This window comes from Sturnus vulgaris, chromosome 2 (genome assembly GCF_052056855.1).
Source record: "Sturnus vulgaris isolate bStuVul1 chromosome 2, bStuVul1.hap1, whole genome shotgun sequence".
Lineage (NCBI taxonomy): Eukaryota > Metazoa > Chordata > Aves > Passeriformes > Sturnidae > Sturnus > Sturnus vulgaris.
The window spans coordinates 113,857,600-113,872,178 of record NC_142244.1 but is presented as its reverse complement, the minus strand read 5'-3'; the positions used below and the strand labels follow the sequence as shown (position 1 = coordinate 113,872,178).

The 14,579-nt window shown below is 43.1% G+C and overlaps 1 protein-coding gene across 1 annotated transcript in view; it reads left to right on the top strand.

Moving 5' to 3' along the window:
* The first annotated feature begins 5,562 nt into the window (after window positions 1-5,562).
* The window catches only part of PDXK (pyridoxal kinase), a 41,273-nt gene continuing 32,256 nt past the window's right edge, over window positions 5,563-14,579 (top strand). The window contains exon 1 of the mRNA XM_014876789.2: window positions 5,563-5,708. Coding sequence (XP_014732275.1) covers window positions 5,622-5,708 — 87 coding nt within the window. The 5' untranslated portion in view covers window positions 5,563-5,621. The remainder of the gene's footprint in view (window positions 5,709-14,579) is intronic.

The following is a 14,579-nucleotide window of genomic DNA, read 5'->3' as shown; positions in this document are numbered from 1 at the left end:
GGTGTCCTAACCACATGTTGTACTGTGTCACCCCATAACTGCTCGCATCTCCTACTTCTTTGCTTTCCAGAGCAGGGTTCTGCTCTGCTGCTGAAAATACATTTGTTGGCAAAGGGGTATTTCCACTTACTTGGCTACCCCTTAAATTACGATATTAATCATAATTATTATAATTCAAGGACAAAAAGAGATAAGTGGAATTAAACTCCTGACAATGAGGTACTTTCCCCAGTATTAGGTAGTGAATACTAAGTGGAATAGGACTGGCTCTAAAGGTGCAAGCATTCAGGACAAAACTGCAAGCTAATACAAAGCACTTTAGCTCCCTTAGCCAAGCAAAGGAGGCTTCCTGGTTTTCATTAACTTCAACTGCTTCATTAAAGAGACACTGGAACCAATATGTGCAGATCAGCAGCAGCCAAAATATTTGTGTATAGTTATGGGGAGTTGTACCAGCATAAGGAGTACTTTAGCTTAGAATTGCCCAGCGTAGTGGTCCTGCATGTTTTTATAAAAAGCTGTATTTTCAGTTTCTGAAGGAGATGAAGATCAAGAATGCCATGCTATACAGTGCTGTTCAGCTGTGGCAACTTGTGACAGCAATGCAGCAATGCAGCAATGCAATTTTAAACAGAACTTGGTTATCACTGACCTGTCTCTCAGCTTGACACCCAGCCCGTTGGATGCTAACCCAGAAGCAGTTCCATGTAACTCAGTAAAACAATGGATGTGAGGATTGCAAGACTGGGCCTGACATTTGGAGGCAAGAATGCTAAGAATATATAGAGCTTTTGCAAGTCAGTGACAGAGAACAGGTTTGAGTCAAAGTGTAAGTGAATACACAGCCCACTTGATCTTCTGATTGTGTCAACCCTTAATATTGACAATTCCTGACAAAGTTAATCACTTTAATGAGGCCGAGTGAAAATTTGGCATGAAACAAGGATAACAGTGCCCTCCTACATCAAATGTTGCTAATACTTTATGGCAATTATCACCATCATAAATTGGTACTTTACAATCTGTCTTAGCAAATATTCAACTGAAAAGCAAAAATCAGTATCTTAAATCCAGATGGTTTTTCTGACAGAGAAATGCACAATTAGATGTTGTCTAGACGTGAGCAAAGCCTTTGACACCTTCTCCCATGGAATTCTTCTGGAAAAAAAACCTGGCTGCTTGTGGCTTGGACTGGTACACTCTTCACTAGAGCTGGGAAAGGCTCTGGAAAATGAGTCCTGTGAGAAGCAGCTGGGGAAGCTGAGCATGATTAGCCTGAAGAAAAGGAAGCTCAAGGGTGACTTTATCATTCTCTATAAGTACCTAAAAGGAAATTGTAGGGGTGGTTGGTCTCTTCTCCCAAGTAACAAGCAACAGAACAATAGGAAAAGGCCTCAAGTTGCAAGAGGGGAGGTTTAGCTTGGATATTAGGAAAAATTTCTTTACTGGAAGGGTTGTCAAGCACTGAAACTGGTTGCTTGTGGCTGAGTCACCATTCCTGGAGGTATTTAAGAGATGTGATTTGGTACTTAGGGACACGATTTAGTGGTGGACTGGACAGTTGGATTCGATGACCTTAATGGTCTTTTCCAACCTATAAGATTCTATGATTCTATTTACTACTTTCTGATGGTCCAATTCTGCCACCTTCAAGACTTAATGAAGAAAGGAGTGGGTATTGCTACTGTTTTCATGTAACTATGACCTTTTTATTTTCTGTCACATCTATGATGATTTACAGAGTCCATATATAATGCACAAAATCTGATTTAAAGCCCTCTCTCTCTATGCATCTTCTATCAAGCTCAGTGTATCATATTCTTGGCAGCCCCATATCTTTCCCATTGTGCTTATATCAAAAATCTGGGCTTCAGGAGACCTTGGTATATAAAGTCTGTCCACTGTTCCAAAACAAATTTACACATAGCTATCAATATTTATAAAATATTTCTTCCAGTAGTTATGAAAAACAAACAAACTGAAAATGAAACCTCTTCAATTTTTTAAAGCAATCTCTTCCTGTGTATTACATAATTCCTTCCATAATGGCAACAAGCCCTCCATTATGGAAATTGGGTTATTCCCTTTTGCTCCCTCACAGCTCTGTGTTGCATGTATTTGCAGGCTGTCATTAGAGTTGAGCTTTCACTAAGCTAAAGAAACCATTTCCTCCTAGGCTGTGTGTCCTGAGCCTTGGACCCTTCTTACAGCCCCTTTCATTGTCATTGTTCCATTTTGAATAAAACACCACTCCAAAAACTTGGCAGTTTTTGGAACTGGAAACTTCCCCAGAGACCCAACCGTGTTGAGGAGTCCAGGATGGCTTCCTATATCTAGCAGACTCTGCTGTTGTTTATGCAATCCAAAAGGAGATTACCTTTATTGCAATATTGTGACATTGTTGACCTATGTTAAGCTTGTTATTCGCTGTAATCTCACAATTTCTTCATGCATAGTGAGCTGGAATTCCAAAGGGTAGCAACACAGATACAGGAAGGCAGCAGCCTGTGCAACAACTGGCCCAGAAGGATGTTTGCCCTGTCTGCCCAGGAGCAAGGAAGGCAGGGAAAGATGTGTATCTTCCAGAACTGCTGGCTGGACAAGTCTTGTGTGTGTTCTTGCCTCAGGTCTGCCACGGGGTGTGTTTGTGGTGCACTGCCAGGCTGAGCAGAGAGTGAGGGAGATGTGAGAAACACTCTGGTGAGTTGTAGAATGAGAGCATGGGAGGAACATTTGTGGAAGAAAGATTGCCAGTTGTTGATAAGCTGTGGTCTTTTTGACTATACTCTTTCTGGATCAAATTCTGATAAACGTCTCCTCAAATTTCATTATTTCCAACAAATGTTCTGCTCTGATCAAGGGGCTCTGGTTTGAGAGGTCAGGTTACCTTAAAGAAAATAAACTGTAGAACTCCATGCACAGTCCACTGAGGGCAGGAGCTTGAGGAGGTGTCATCCAAGCAGTTGTACAGCAGCAGCTGTAGTAGGAAGCTGAGAACAGCTGCTCTATTGCTGACATTTTGATCTAACCTGCCCTGCCTTTTTCGTATTTTCTTAATGAATCCTTCTGTCATCCATTGAACAGTTATTTGCTCCTCGAACAGCCTTAGTAATTCCCAAATTCGGAGGAGTACCTGGGAGTTATTTTTTTGAGAAGGATAGCACAGTAGAAAGCACGATCACTATGAAATTGAAGATTAGCTTCAGTTTTTTTCTGAGACACATAGTCCTTTTTATGAGGGAGAGGCTTGACTTCTTAAAGAATAAATACAGCAAAGTCTGTAAAAAAACACTGCTCAGAAATTGTGTACTCATCTTTAGATGAGCTGCTTTCTGGAAGGGAAGGAGAATTGTTTTCTGGCCTTTTATTTTCCTTGTGGCAACTTTTTTAGTTTATGGTCATATAAATTCCCCCATACTTTGAAATATGTTAGGGCTGGATATTGTTGAGCCACACACATGCTGTGTATGCAGGTTCTACGCCTTAATTCATTAAAAACCATCCAGAGAAGCTTCAGATACTCTTCTGGGGTAAGCAAAAAATATTCTAGGAACTGGATTTTGTTGGACATTTCAGAATATTAGAAAGAAACTACCAATACTGCATAGAACTAGTATGTGTGTATCTTTGCTTACAAGGTCAAAGTGGTGCAATAAGCATTAATAGTGAGCAAAGGATTAAAACCAGGGAAAAGAGAAAAAAAAATCTGTATTCCAACAATTGTCATCTAAGATAGAGGAGAGGGAGTGTACATGATGCAGGTAATTCATTGCTCTGGCCCTCCATGGAGATGCACTGAATTCTGCAATTCAAAAAAAATATGTACTGAAGGGCTGAAGCAACAGTTGGTAGTAAGGCCAGCCTAGAATAAGCCCTAAGTTTTTTAACACAAGCGACAACTGAAGAGAGAACAGTATGTTCCCCCATTTTCCAACAGATTACTTATGATGAGGAAAATAATCTTTCACCTTGTTAAGAAATAATCATGGTATTTCAAGAGTCTATTCAAAGCTATCCACAAAGAACAAGAGGTATCAGGTGCCATTTCTTGTTGTGAGCTGCAATTGAACCTGTGACTGTCAATAATGACAAACGGCCAGAGGATGATGAAATTCGCAAACACATTACCAAGTCCCATCTCAGCAGAGCCTTGATGTATTGTAGCACTTGCCAGCCAACGCATACATCTTCTTTTACTCTCTGGCAGCTCTCCAAAGGGTTTTTTTTTCTTTTGGGTCAATAACACACAATTGCACTCACTTCAGAACCCAGCTGCGAGGGTGGTGCTCTGTCAGGCACCCACAGCTTGGGCCAGCGTGCCACCTCCAGGCATTGCTGTGGCATCTGTGACTCCACAGGGCTTTCTGAACATTTGAGGAAGAGAAACTGTCACACAGGTGGGATGTTTGTGCCAGCCCTGGCTTTCCCGTGGGATGTGGGTGGTTCATGGCATGGCACAGAAGAGCATGGTTTGTCCATCCCACTGTACCAGTGTAACCCCAGAACCACTAAACCACATCACCCAGTGTCACATCCAGACGTCTCTTAAACACCTGCAGAATAAGTAACTCCACCACTTCCCTGGGCAACCTAATCCAATGTCTGAGCACCCTAAAACGGCAAAAAAATCTCAATCAACTCTGTCTCAGCTTAAGGCCATTTCCTCTAGTCCTCTCACTGTAGGTGTGGAGAGATGAGACTAGACCCCACCTCACTACAACCTCTTTTCAGATAGAAAATGCTCCTTTACTGTGTCGAATTTTGAGCTCCTCGGGACAGGATAGACATGGTGCTCCTGGAGCAGATCCAGCAGAGGGCCATGAGGATGAATGGGGGACTGGAGCATCTCTCTCATGAGGAAAGGCTGAGGCTGTTCAGGTTCGAGAAGAGACAAGTGAGAGGAATCTCATTAATGGGTATAAATGGGTTTTATTAATGAGTAATATTGAGTATAATAATAATAATAATGGGTATTATACCTCATTAATGAGTATAAATATCTAAAAGGGGGCTGTTGGAGGATGGACCAGGCTTAGCTTGGTGGTGCCCAGCAAGGGGACATGGTGCAAGGGGCAGAAACTGATGGTCAGAATTCCACCTGAGCACGAGGAAGAACTTCACTGTGCAGTGACCGAGCACTGGACAGACAGCTCAGAGAGGCTACGGAATGTCCTTCACTGGACATATTCCAGAGCCAGATGAACACAACCCTGCGCTGTGTGCCCTGGGCCGGTCCTGGCGCCCGGGTGTGGTCCCTTCCAGCAGTACCGGGGCGAGGCGCCCGCCGCTCCCGCCGTATCCGAGGTGTCGGAGCGGGCCGGGCCCGGCGCTCGGTGCCGTTGGGGCGGCCGCGGGGCCGCGTGACGCCGGCGGGTGTGCGGGCCCCACGGCTGAGAGCCGCGTCCCCTCCGCCCCGCACACAGCCCCGAGCAGCGGGCGCGGCGGCAGGCGGCCATCCGGGGCCGGCCGGTGCCCGCCTCCCCTGCCGTCCCCTCCCCGCCGCGGAGGGTGTGTGACAGGCGGGCAGGGCGAGCGCGTCACGCCGCCCGCGCTCCGCCCCTCGCTCCTGCTCCCGGCGCCGCCACCTCGGCCCGGCGCGGGCAGGCGCGCACGGCGCAGCCATGGAGCCGGAGTGCCGGGTGCTCTCCATCCAGAGCCATGTCGTCCGCGGCTACGTGGGCAACAAGGCGGCCACCTTCCCCCTGCAGGTAAGCGGCGCGGACCTACTGCTCCTCCTCCTCCTCTCGCTCCGCCGCTGTTCCCTGCGCGGCGGTGTGACGGCAGCGCTGCCCGGCGAGTTCGGGCGGCTCCTGCCAAGCCGGAGTAAGGTCAGGGTACGGTGCGGAGATGCCCGCACGGGAGCCCTCCCCGCCCGGCCCGGCGCTGGCGGCAGTGCCCGTCCCGGGGTTCCGCGCACCCCGCTGCGGCTGCGCCTCCCGCCGGCTCCGCGCCGCTCCCGTTAACGCAGCTGCTCCGGGGCTGTGGCACGGCGAGCGGGCTGGGCACGGGAGGGGCAGCCGCGGGCGCTGCTGCCGGGTTTGCTCGGCTCCGCTGCCGGCAGCAGGCGCGGGTATCCAGCCGCGGCTCCTGCCCCTTCAGGCAGGGTCATCGCCGTGTCCCGTGCCGGGGACGCGGGCAGCGGTGTCCTTGTGGTGGCACCCAGCTAAACCCCGCCTGCCCTCGGGCTGGGTGATCCCGCACCCCGGATGGTCTGGGGGAGCTGTACTGGGGTGTAGGGGCCACTTAGTGCGTGTGCAGGGCAGGGCCAGAGAAGCTGCCTGACATGGCCCGGGGCTCCGGGGTGTAATTGGATCTTGGCCTTCACGGCTGTCATGTGCTGCCTTCGGGGTTGTTTGCTTGGATCTCGCCGGTGGTGGGAAAACATTGGTGAACCTTTGCCCATCGCGCTGTTGGCTCTTGTGAAGGGTCTGCATCCCCAAGGGCTCATTTGGGGCCTGCCCATCTTTGTGCCTTGACACGCGTGTCTGTATGGAGCTCTCTAAGAACCTCATTACCAGAACACCGTGTTGTGACGTTGGTTATCTCGGTGTGTGCTTACCAAACGATGGTGGAACTCAATTGACTAGGCAGGAGAGATGATGTACTGTCATAAATTGTGCAAGTGAGATTACGTCTGCCCCAAGCCAGTGTCACACCCCCATGTCACCATCCAGTTATAATGTAACCAAGTCCCTTGAAAATTAATATATGGTGAAGGATGATGTACCTGTGTAACCCGAGCCTTGTGGAAAAATACAGATATGTAGAGTTCCAGGCCAAAAAGGTTGTCATGAACTGCAGGCTAGCTGTCCTTCCTTTCCTAACAAAATGATCTCGAAATTGTACTTACCCTTTCAATTTCTGTGTAGCAGAAGAGCACAGAGTAGTACTTATTCCAGAAATCTCCAGTCTCTTAAACTGTTCTCTCTCTCCCTTCTAATTCTCTGTCGAAGGTTCTTTTTTCTGTAGCTTAACCTTTCTGTGACACATGAGCTGTGTACCTTGGCAAATGGGTTCCTGGAAAGTGTCTTTAGTTCCTTGGCTATGATGGTATAAAATACTACTGGACTTTAAGAAACCTCTGTTGATGGTGTAGCTGGTTTTGTTCAGGAGGCTGTTGCACTCACACTATGTAATATTCCTCAGTGTGTAGTGTAACAAGAAGTTTCTAGAGTGGGAGGAAAAGAAATTTACTTGGGGAGCAGCCAAACTCCTGCCACTACTGGCTGCACTTGCAAATCCTATGTAGGCAGCCCTTAGTGAAGTTGTGCTTGCTGGAAAGTCGCCTAAACCCTTGTTTTGCTAGAACATCAAAACATCAAGGTGCCCCAAAGTGAAACTTTGCTTTTCTCTATGAGGAGAATTACAAACCAGAGTCTTTCACTTATATTGTTTTATTATAGCCATATAAATGATAACCTGTATCTATTCTTGAGGATGGGTGCAGGTCTGGCATGCTGTTATTTCCCATTCTCTTTACTTTTCTGAACCAGTTAAGTGAGGCTCCCTTTGGAGCTCATCAGTATTGAGTTTGCAAGGCAGTGTGTATGTAGATATGTGTGTCGGTGTGCTTGTGAGGTCTGATGGGCTGAAATCCTGACACAACAGTTCAGGAATCTGCCTTTGGACAGCAGCATCCAGATAGAAAACCTGGCGTGGTTTCACCTATTCTTTACAGACTTATCCAAAAAACATACTTGTGTTTGCATGACCTGATCTTTGGTGGAGATCTATGACATGACTATCAATAGCCAGCAGTCTGCACAGAAGATAATTCTTCAAGATCTTTTTTTTAATCAGTTGGCTGCATTTTGTCTGGCTTCCACTAGAGTAACAGCTAAAATATTTAAAATGTAAGTATGTGGGACTTCCTCTGTGAAGTATGTTGTAAACACTTTCTATATGGCAAACACAGCAAAACAGAGTTAGACCATATATTAGAGCAGTTATAATAATGGAAGTAATAGAGCTAAGAGAGAAATGTTAGAACTTTATATAATTTCAGATTAAAATATATTTAAATAATTAGACAATCTCGATTATCTAATAGGTTATAGAGGAAACATGCACCTGGATTTGCCAGAGAGTGAACTGCCCTCAGCACTGCTTTGAATTCTGCCTTGTCAAGAGCTTAAATAGTTTTTACTTGCATGGTCTTACAATCTCTTTAAAAATTTCTGAAGGTAGTTCTGAATTATTTTTAAAATAGTCTTAAGTTATTCCACGGCTATATATTCTGAGCTTTTAGTATCAGGAAGTGGTTCATGATTGTCCAGCATTTAAGAGAGGAAGAGCAATGGGGTGTACATTAACATGGGGAGTTGCCACTGTGAGCCAGATAAATTATTTTAAAACACAAAAAAAAGTTTCTAAATGTTTCTAATGTTGACTAAGATTTGTCATAGTTTTGATGATGTGTATTGTCACCATGACATTCAACTTCACTTTTATCATATGTGTTTTTTTTCCTAGGAGACGTCTCTTAGCTGTTAATTTTAAATATAATTTTAGCTTGCCCTTCCTGCCCCACCTTTTACGTAGGCAGAATGTGGCAATAAGTAAAGGAAGCAGAACTGGCAAGCAGAGAATTACAATCCTTAAACCACAGAGAATCCAGAAGGACAAGGTGATTTGTCTTCTGCAGAGGTACCTTGTTCTGACCTACAGGAAAACTTTGGTAGACAGAGAAATTTAAGATTCGTATGCTGCACCCATCATAATATCAGCTCTTGGGAATCAGTGTGTCAGTCTGTATGCTCAGTGTTTGGGGCCTCCATGAGCTTCCAAGAAAGAGTTTTGAAAGTACAAGGAAGGGGCATGAAAAAAATCCCTGCCAGTTTTACCTGGGCACTGGACATTTGCATTTGGTTGCCACTGGAATTGTTCATAGCCCTGTCTGCAAACCAGAAAATGTTGATCTCTGCTTATGTCTCAGTAACTGTGATGGTTTGGGGTGGCTTTGTTTGTTTGTTTGTTTGTTTGTTTGTTCTGCCCTAACTCTCACAGAATTTGAGAAAATCATGCTAATATTTTGAGTATTTAATTCCTGACTGCCTTTTATATCTGCTTACCTTGAAGATGGACCTAAAAGCTGAGACAAACACAATTAATTATTTGGATCTGGAGAATGAAATTATCTGTCCTGAACTGTAGAACCATAAACAGTTCTTACAATACGGGGTAAAATGGCCTTTTGAAATCTGTTCTATTTTTTATTTTCTTTTTAGCTTTTTTCCCCCTGCTAAATGGAAATAGTTGTCCAGGTATTAAAAAGGAATGATGATTCTCAGACTAGTTTTCAGTAATTCTCTTCTGGAATGAAAACAGTAAGTCTGCAGTTTTAGGCGCTTCTTAATTGTAGAAAAGATGAGAAAACAACTTCAGTCAGCACAGAAATTTCTTTGATATTTAGGGATAGTCTTGAACTGCCTTGTCCTGTGTATGCTGAGACCAAAAGCAGTATCAGTAGATCTTTGCTAATATCTACTGCCTTAGAAAAAAAAGTTTAAGACTTTATTTTCTTTATTTTGTTGAAAAGTACAGTTAGATGGCTTAAAGATTGTGTAGAAAAATAAAGTACATCTCTTATTTAAGATGACTCTTTTTCTTTTTCAAACCCTGCTATTGTGTTAATAGTATGAGTCAGAAGAAGGATGAATCAATCAAAAGTCTTTACAGAGTAACAATAGGAAATGTTCTTACTGGGTAGCCCTTATTTTTGTTACCGATCAAAGGCTGAAAAAACCTAAACCTTAGCAAAAAGTAAATACAAAGATGAAAGAATGCATTTGGTCTTTGTAATATCCAAAGATTGTCCTAAATTGCATATTTGAAACAACAATTACTGCTCTAGAATCATACTTCAAATGAAGTTTCTGGAAGCATGCTTTTTTCCCCCAACTTTGTTCTTTTAAGAAAGGTAGATAAGGGGTGAATGAATTAAAAAAACAACCCAAGGCATAAAAAAATACACAACCCCTCTGGGAAGGCTTGTTCAAAGCTGTGTTTTAAAGAGCATTTGCTTCTTATGTGGATGTGAGCACATGTAGCTGCAAAAGTCTGGTGAATTCCTTGCACAAGGTGAGGCCAGTAATCCAAAAAGGCCAGACAAGGTGGCTCCCCCCACCTGGCAGTGTGGGTTTCTGGGGAAAGGCTTTACCAGACCTTTCCAGAAGTGCTTGTCCAGATGAACCCAGCTCAGGTGCACTGGGAGAGCTTTGAACCTCTCAGAAGATTGTAGGGGATGGACTTTGCACCTGCATGGTAAGCTGGGAGGGAAAGTGAGTGGGACAGGACTTCGAGGGGATAAGAAAGTAGATTATTACTCAAAAACAACAAACGACAACAACAATGGGTTTCTGTCACTCTCAGCTCCTAACATTGCTTTGAGATAGACTAGGCTGAGGCTATGGGGGGTCTCAGTTTTACCTAACAATAGGAGTTTAGGTTTGTGCACAGCTCTAAACAAGGAGACCTCAATTTTCTCTTTGAACTCCCAATGGAATCCTCTCAGCTACTAATGCAAAATAATCAGGTTGAAAAATTAGAGTCATTTCAACCTGCCTAAAAGAAGTTCAGCTGGGGCTGCAGATGTGCTGTGAACTCTGAATGGCTGGGCAGAGCCTCTGATGGGCAGATTGGGACTGACTAAACCATCCTTATCCAAGGTCAGGTCTGTGTATTTGTGGGGTCTCTGACTGTTCCTCACAGTAGTAAGTCACTCAGTAGTGGCAGCTTGTTAAATAAGGCTTTGTCATGAAAATGCAGTCATGAAAATACAGAAATGCTGTATTTTGAGGGATGTTCATTCATGCTGATTGCATAACATAGTTGTAAAGCTGCAAAAAGCATTTTAAGATGCATTAAAAGTTAAATAAGCCTTTGTCATGAAAATACAGAAAATACAGTCATGAAAATACAGAAATGCTGAGGGATGTTCACACATGCTGATTGCATAACACCATTGTAAAGCTGCAAAAAGCATTTTAAGACGCCTTAAAAGTTATTGTGCAGTGTGTGTATGGGGCCAGTTGACCAGCTGGCATTTTAAACTTTTCAAAAACATGGTGATAAATAATTTGCTGCCTTTTTCATAGTAAATTGTGGAAGTTTGAACCATGTATATGCTGGTATTTGACACAATAGTTACACTGGAGTGTGTGTAGTGATGTGTAGTGAACAAATCGTTTTTGATAGAAATGTTATCTTTTCATCTGTCTCAACACAGCAAAGGGAAAAGATGAAGGAGGATCCCATTTGGTGTCTACAAGTACATGCAAATATTTGACTTGAGAGGAAGTAAAAATACTTTACCCTGATTCACCCACTGTCTTTGCGAAAAAAAATGGAGCTGTCAAGAAATTGCAAATCTTATTAAAAGACTGGAAAACCTTGCCTAGAGGTGGATTTGCACTGTTTGTGTGGGGAGTATAATGTACTCAGAGACTCAGTAGCAAGTGTTTACTTGCTTAAGGCATTTTTCTATTAGGAATGGCCTGATTTTCTGTCTTCAAGTCTTAGAGATTTTTTAAATTTTTCCAGTATTTGGTGTCTTATTTCTGCTCCAAATTAAATCTCCAGATAAGAGAATATTTTTTTCTGTATAAAAAAGGGACAGATGATAGAGTGAAGAGTGATCAGTTTTCTGGGGAAAGAAGAAAAGCTTCAAGTTAAAGTTAATTTCATCTTAAAATGTATGGAAGTATATTAAAAACAAAAGTATAGCTTGAAATAATAAAATTTATATACATATATGTGAATTGTACAAAGATACACTTGAGAAAAACGGGGGACATACAAAGTTACTGATAGCTCTCTAAAATCTTCCTTTAAGTAAACTGTTGTCTTTTACTATTCACTTTTTCTATTTATATCCAAAAATGATAGTCACTTTTCATTGAAAAGCATATTTAGTCGTTTTAGATAAGGGATAAAGCATTATCCATGGCTGACTGAGCACATACCAGGCAGGTATTTTTAGCTTCTTTAGGCTGAACAGATGCAAGTGGAAGTTCCACTTCAGCTGCTCGTGTTGTATGGAAAACAGGCTGCAGTTGGTGAGGCAAGGTTAATGTGAGGAGCTGGACATTAGTCTTGGGACATAAAATGTCCATTCTTCTGAAATTACTATATGCAGTAGAGTGTTCAGCTGCATAATAATATGTACAGGGAAGAAAAAATATATATATGATGAGCATAATGTTTGAAACATGCCAGGGAGGTCTGTGCTGATAGATAATATGAGCCCCAGGAGAAGCCAGACTAGTTCATCTTGTGGCTTGGCAGCAGTGGGGTGACTTATCATAGCTAAAAAAATATTACTGTGCTGAACTACCTGAAATTTTTCAAGCCTTTGTTCCGAACTCGTATTTGTTCATGTTAATTCATCCGTGACACCTCCAAGCTCCAGTTCCCCTATCATCTGGAACAATTATCCGTAGAGCAGGAGAGAGAACTGAAATCCCAAAACCTCTTCTGTGGTTCATTTAAAAACAAAACAAACTTCTCTTCACCCTCTGTCGTCCTTTGTAAATTTTAAGCATATGGAGTAGTTTGGGCTGAGTAGAAATCCTTGCATGGTGATTTAACTTTGCTGTCTTGGGAATGCAAAACATCTCTAGCCAGCTGGATGTGTGGGATTGAGGAGGTGCTAGAGCACACACTGGAAAATGGAAAGTCTCTCCCCTGTGGCAAAACAAAAGCTGGAGGGCTGCTTTCTGATCTCTGGATGCAGTTGCTCCCAAAACCAGCAGTGAATGGTTTTCCTGACCTGCAGAACTCTTCCAGTCTGGCCACAACTTTCCCCTTTCTCTGCACTGCAGGGTCCTTTCATGTTTTACCTCAGAAGAGGATCTGTGTGGGTATCTTCTGTAGTGACATTAATGAGCTGCAGGGAGGAATCCATGACACTCTTCAAGAGCAGTGCTCATTGGAAACATCCATAGAAGTGCAATGCTGATCTGTCCCAAAATATCAGAATATGGCAACATTTTTTTCTCTTACTTCATTTGGCAGATTGCTGGCCAATAATGCCAAGAGTGTTTTCTTTCATACTCTCCTTATTTTTAACACAAAGTAAATTGGGTTTTTTCCTGAATTTTACCATGTTTCTTTATAACTGCTCAACATGGTAATTCTGTCTCCATCTTCCCTAAGGGGAAAGAGAAAGAAAATGAGTTACAGCAGAAAAAAAATGTTGGCTAAATTCTCAAAATTTAATACTGTTTTGCAGAATTTTACACTGGAGCATATGTTTATGTATTTAGTAAACTCTGGCCTAAATCTAGAAAAAATAAATATATGTATTTTACAAATCTGTGTACCTTACAAATCTTTGTATTTTATGACTTTTTTTTGATGATGAGTACTACTGCTTGAGGTTACACTGAAGGAAAACACTTTTTCCATCCATCTTCACTGTGGTTACTCTGATTTTTCTGGCAGCATACAGCCCCTGGCTCACAGCACTACACTACCTGTGAGAAGCCATCAACACAACTCTGAGCATTTACCAAAAATTAAAACATAAGTTTTTGAAAAACCCAGCTGCTTTGTTCTCCCTGTAGTTAATGGAAGTACATCTGCCCATTCATACAAGAACCAAACAAATACATGGCAGACTGGTGTTAAATTTGAGAAGTTTTATTTTGTCACCTGTCCTCTAGGGTACTGAAATCTGCTGGTTTCAGTAGAGAAGCCACTTTGAGAAATGCTGCTGCCAGCTGGTCCTTCCACCTGCACTGTTTTGTGTCCACTTCAATGCTCCAAGGAAAGTCATTTTGTGAGGCCATGTTTGAAACTGCTCTGAGAAGCCATCCAGGTAATAAATAACTTGGCAAAAATGGAAAAGAATAAAGTGAGTGTTTATTTTGTGAGCCAATTTCCTGATGCAGTTCCCTAACACAGCCCCACACACAGTTCTGGCATAGCTGAGGTGCCAGGGCAGGAGCAAGCCCCAGGCTCCTGCACCTGCTGTCTGCTGAAGGAAACATTTTTCAGATTACTGTTCTCTAAGACATCTGCTTAGTCTGAAGGAGGTGCTGAGACATCCACTCTCTATTAGCTTCATCCTTCCTGTGCATGGCCTTAGTCTGATCTTCACATAATGTGGTACCTCCTTCAGGGAGCTTTTCCTGTTCAGTTTCTTCAGGTGTCTCTTACCATGCAATTTAATGTCTAAACCTTTGGTAGGACAGTGGGATCCATTCATAATCTACTTAAGAGGTCCACATAAAACATGTGCTGGATAAAACAAATCTTTCTCGTAGGAGATGTACAAAATGTGCTTGCCCACACCTTGCTGATGGACTGGTGGTTAGGGCCCTGGCTAGCCAAAATATGAACAGCAGGACTGAAAATAAAGTAAAAATCAGAGGAGAAGAATGTGCTGTAGGATCTTCCTCCACCATTTCATTCACTAAAATAAAAGAGAGAATTTCCACGCCTGTTGAACCTATTGCTGCTGTCTGTGTCTGCCTCTCCTTATCAGTGTTTGCAAACTTCCTCGTGTAGCACTGCAGGATTCCAGCTGGCAGGAGTTTGCAGTGACAGTATGGTGTTTTTGTCAGATTACATCCAAG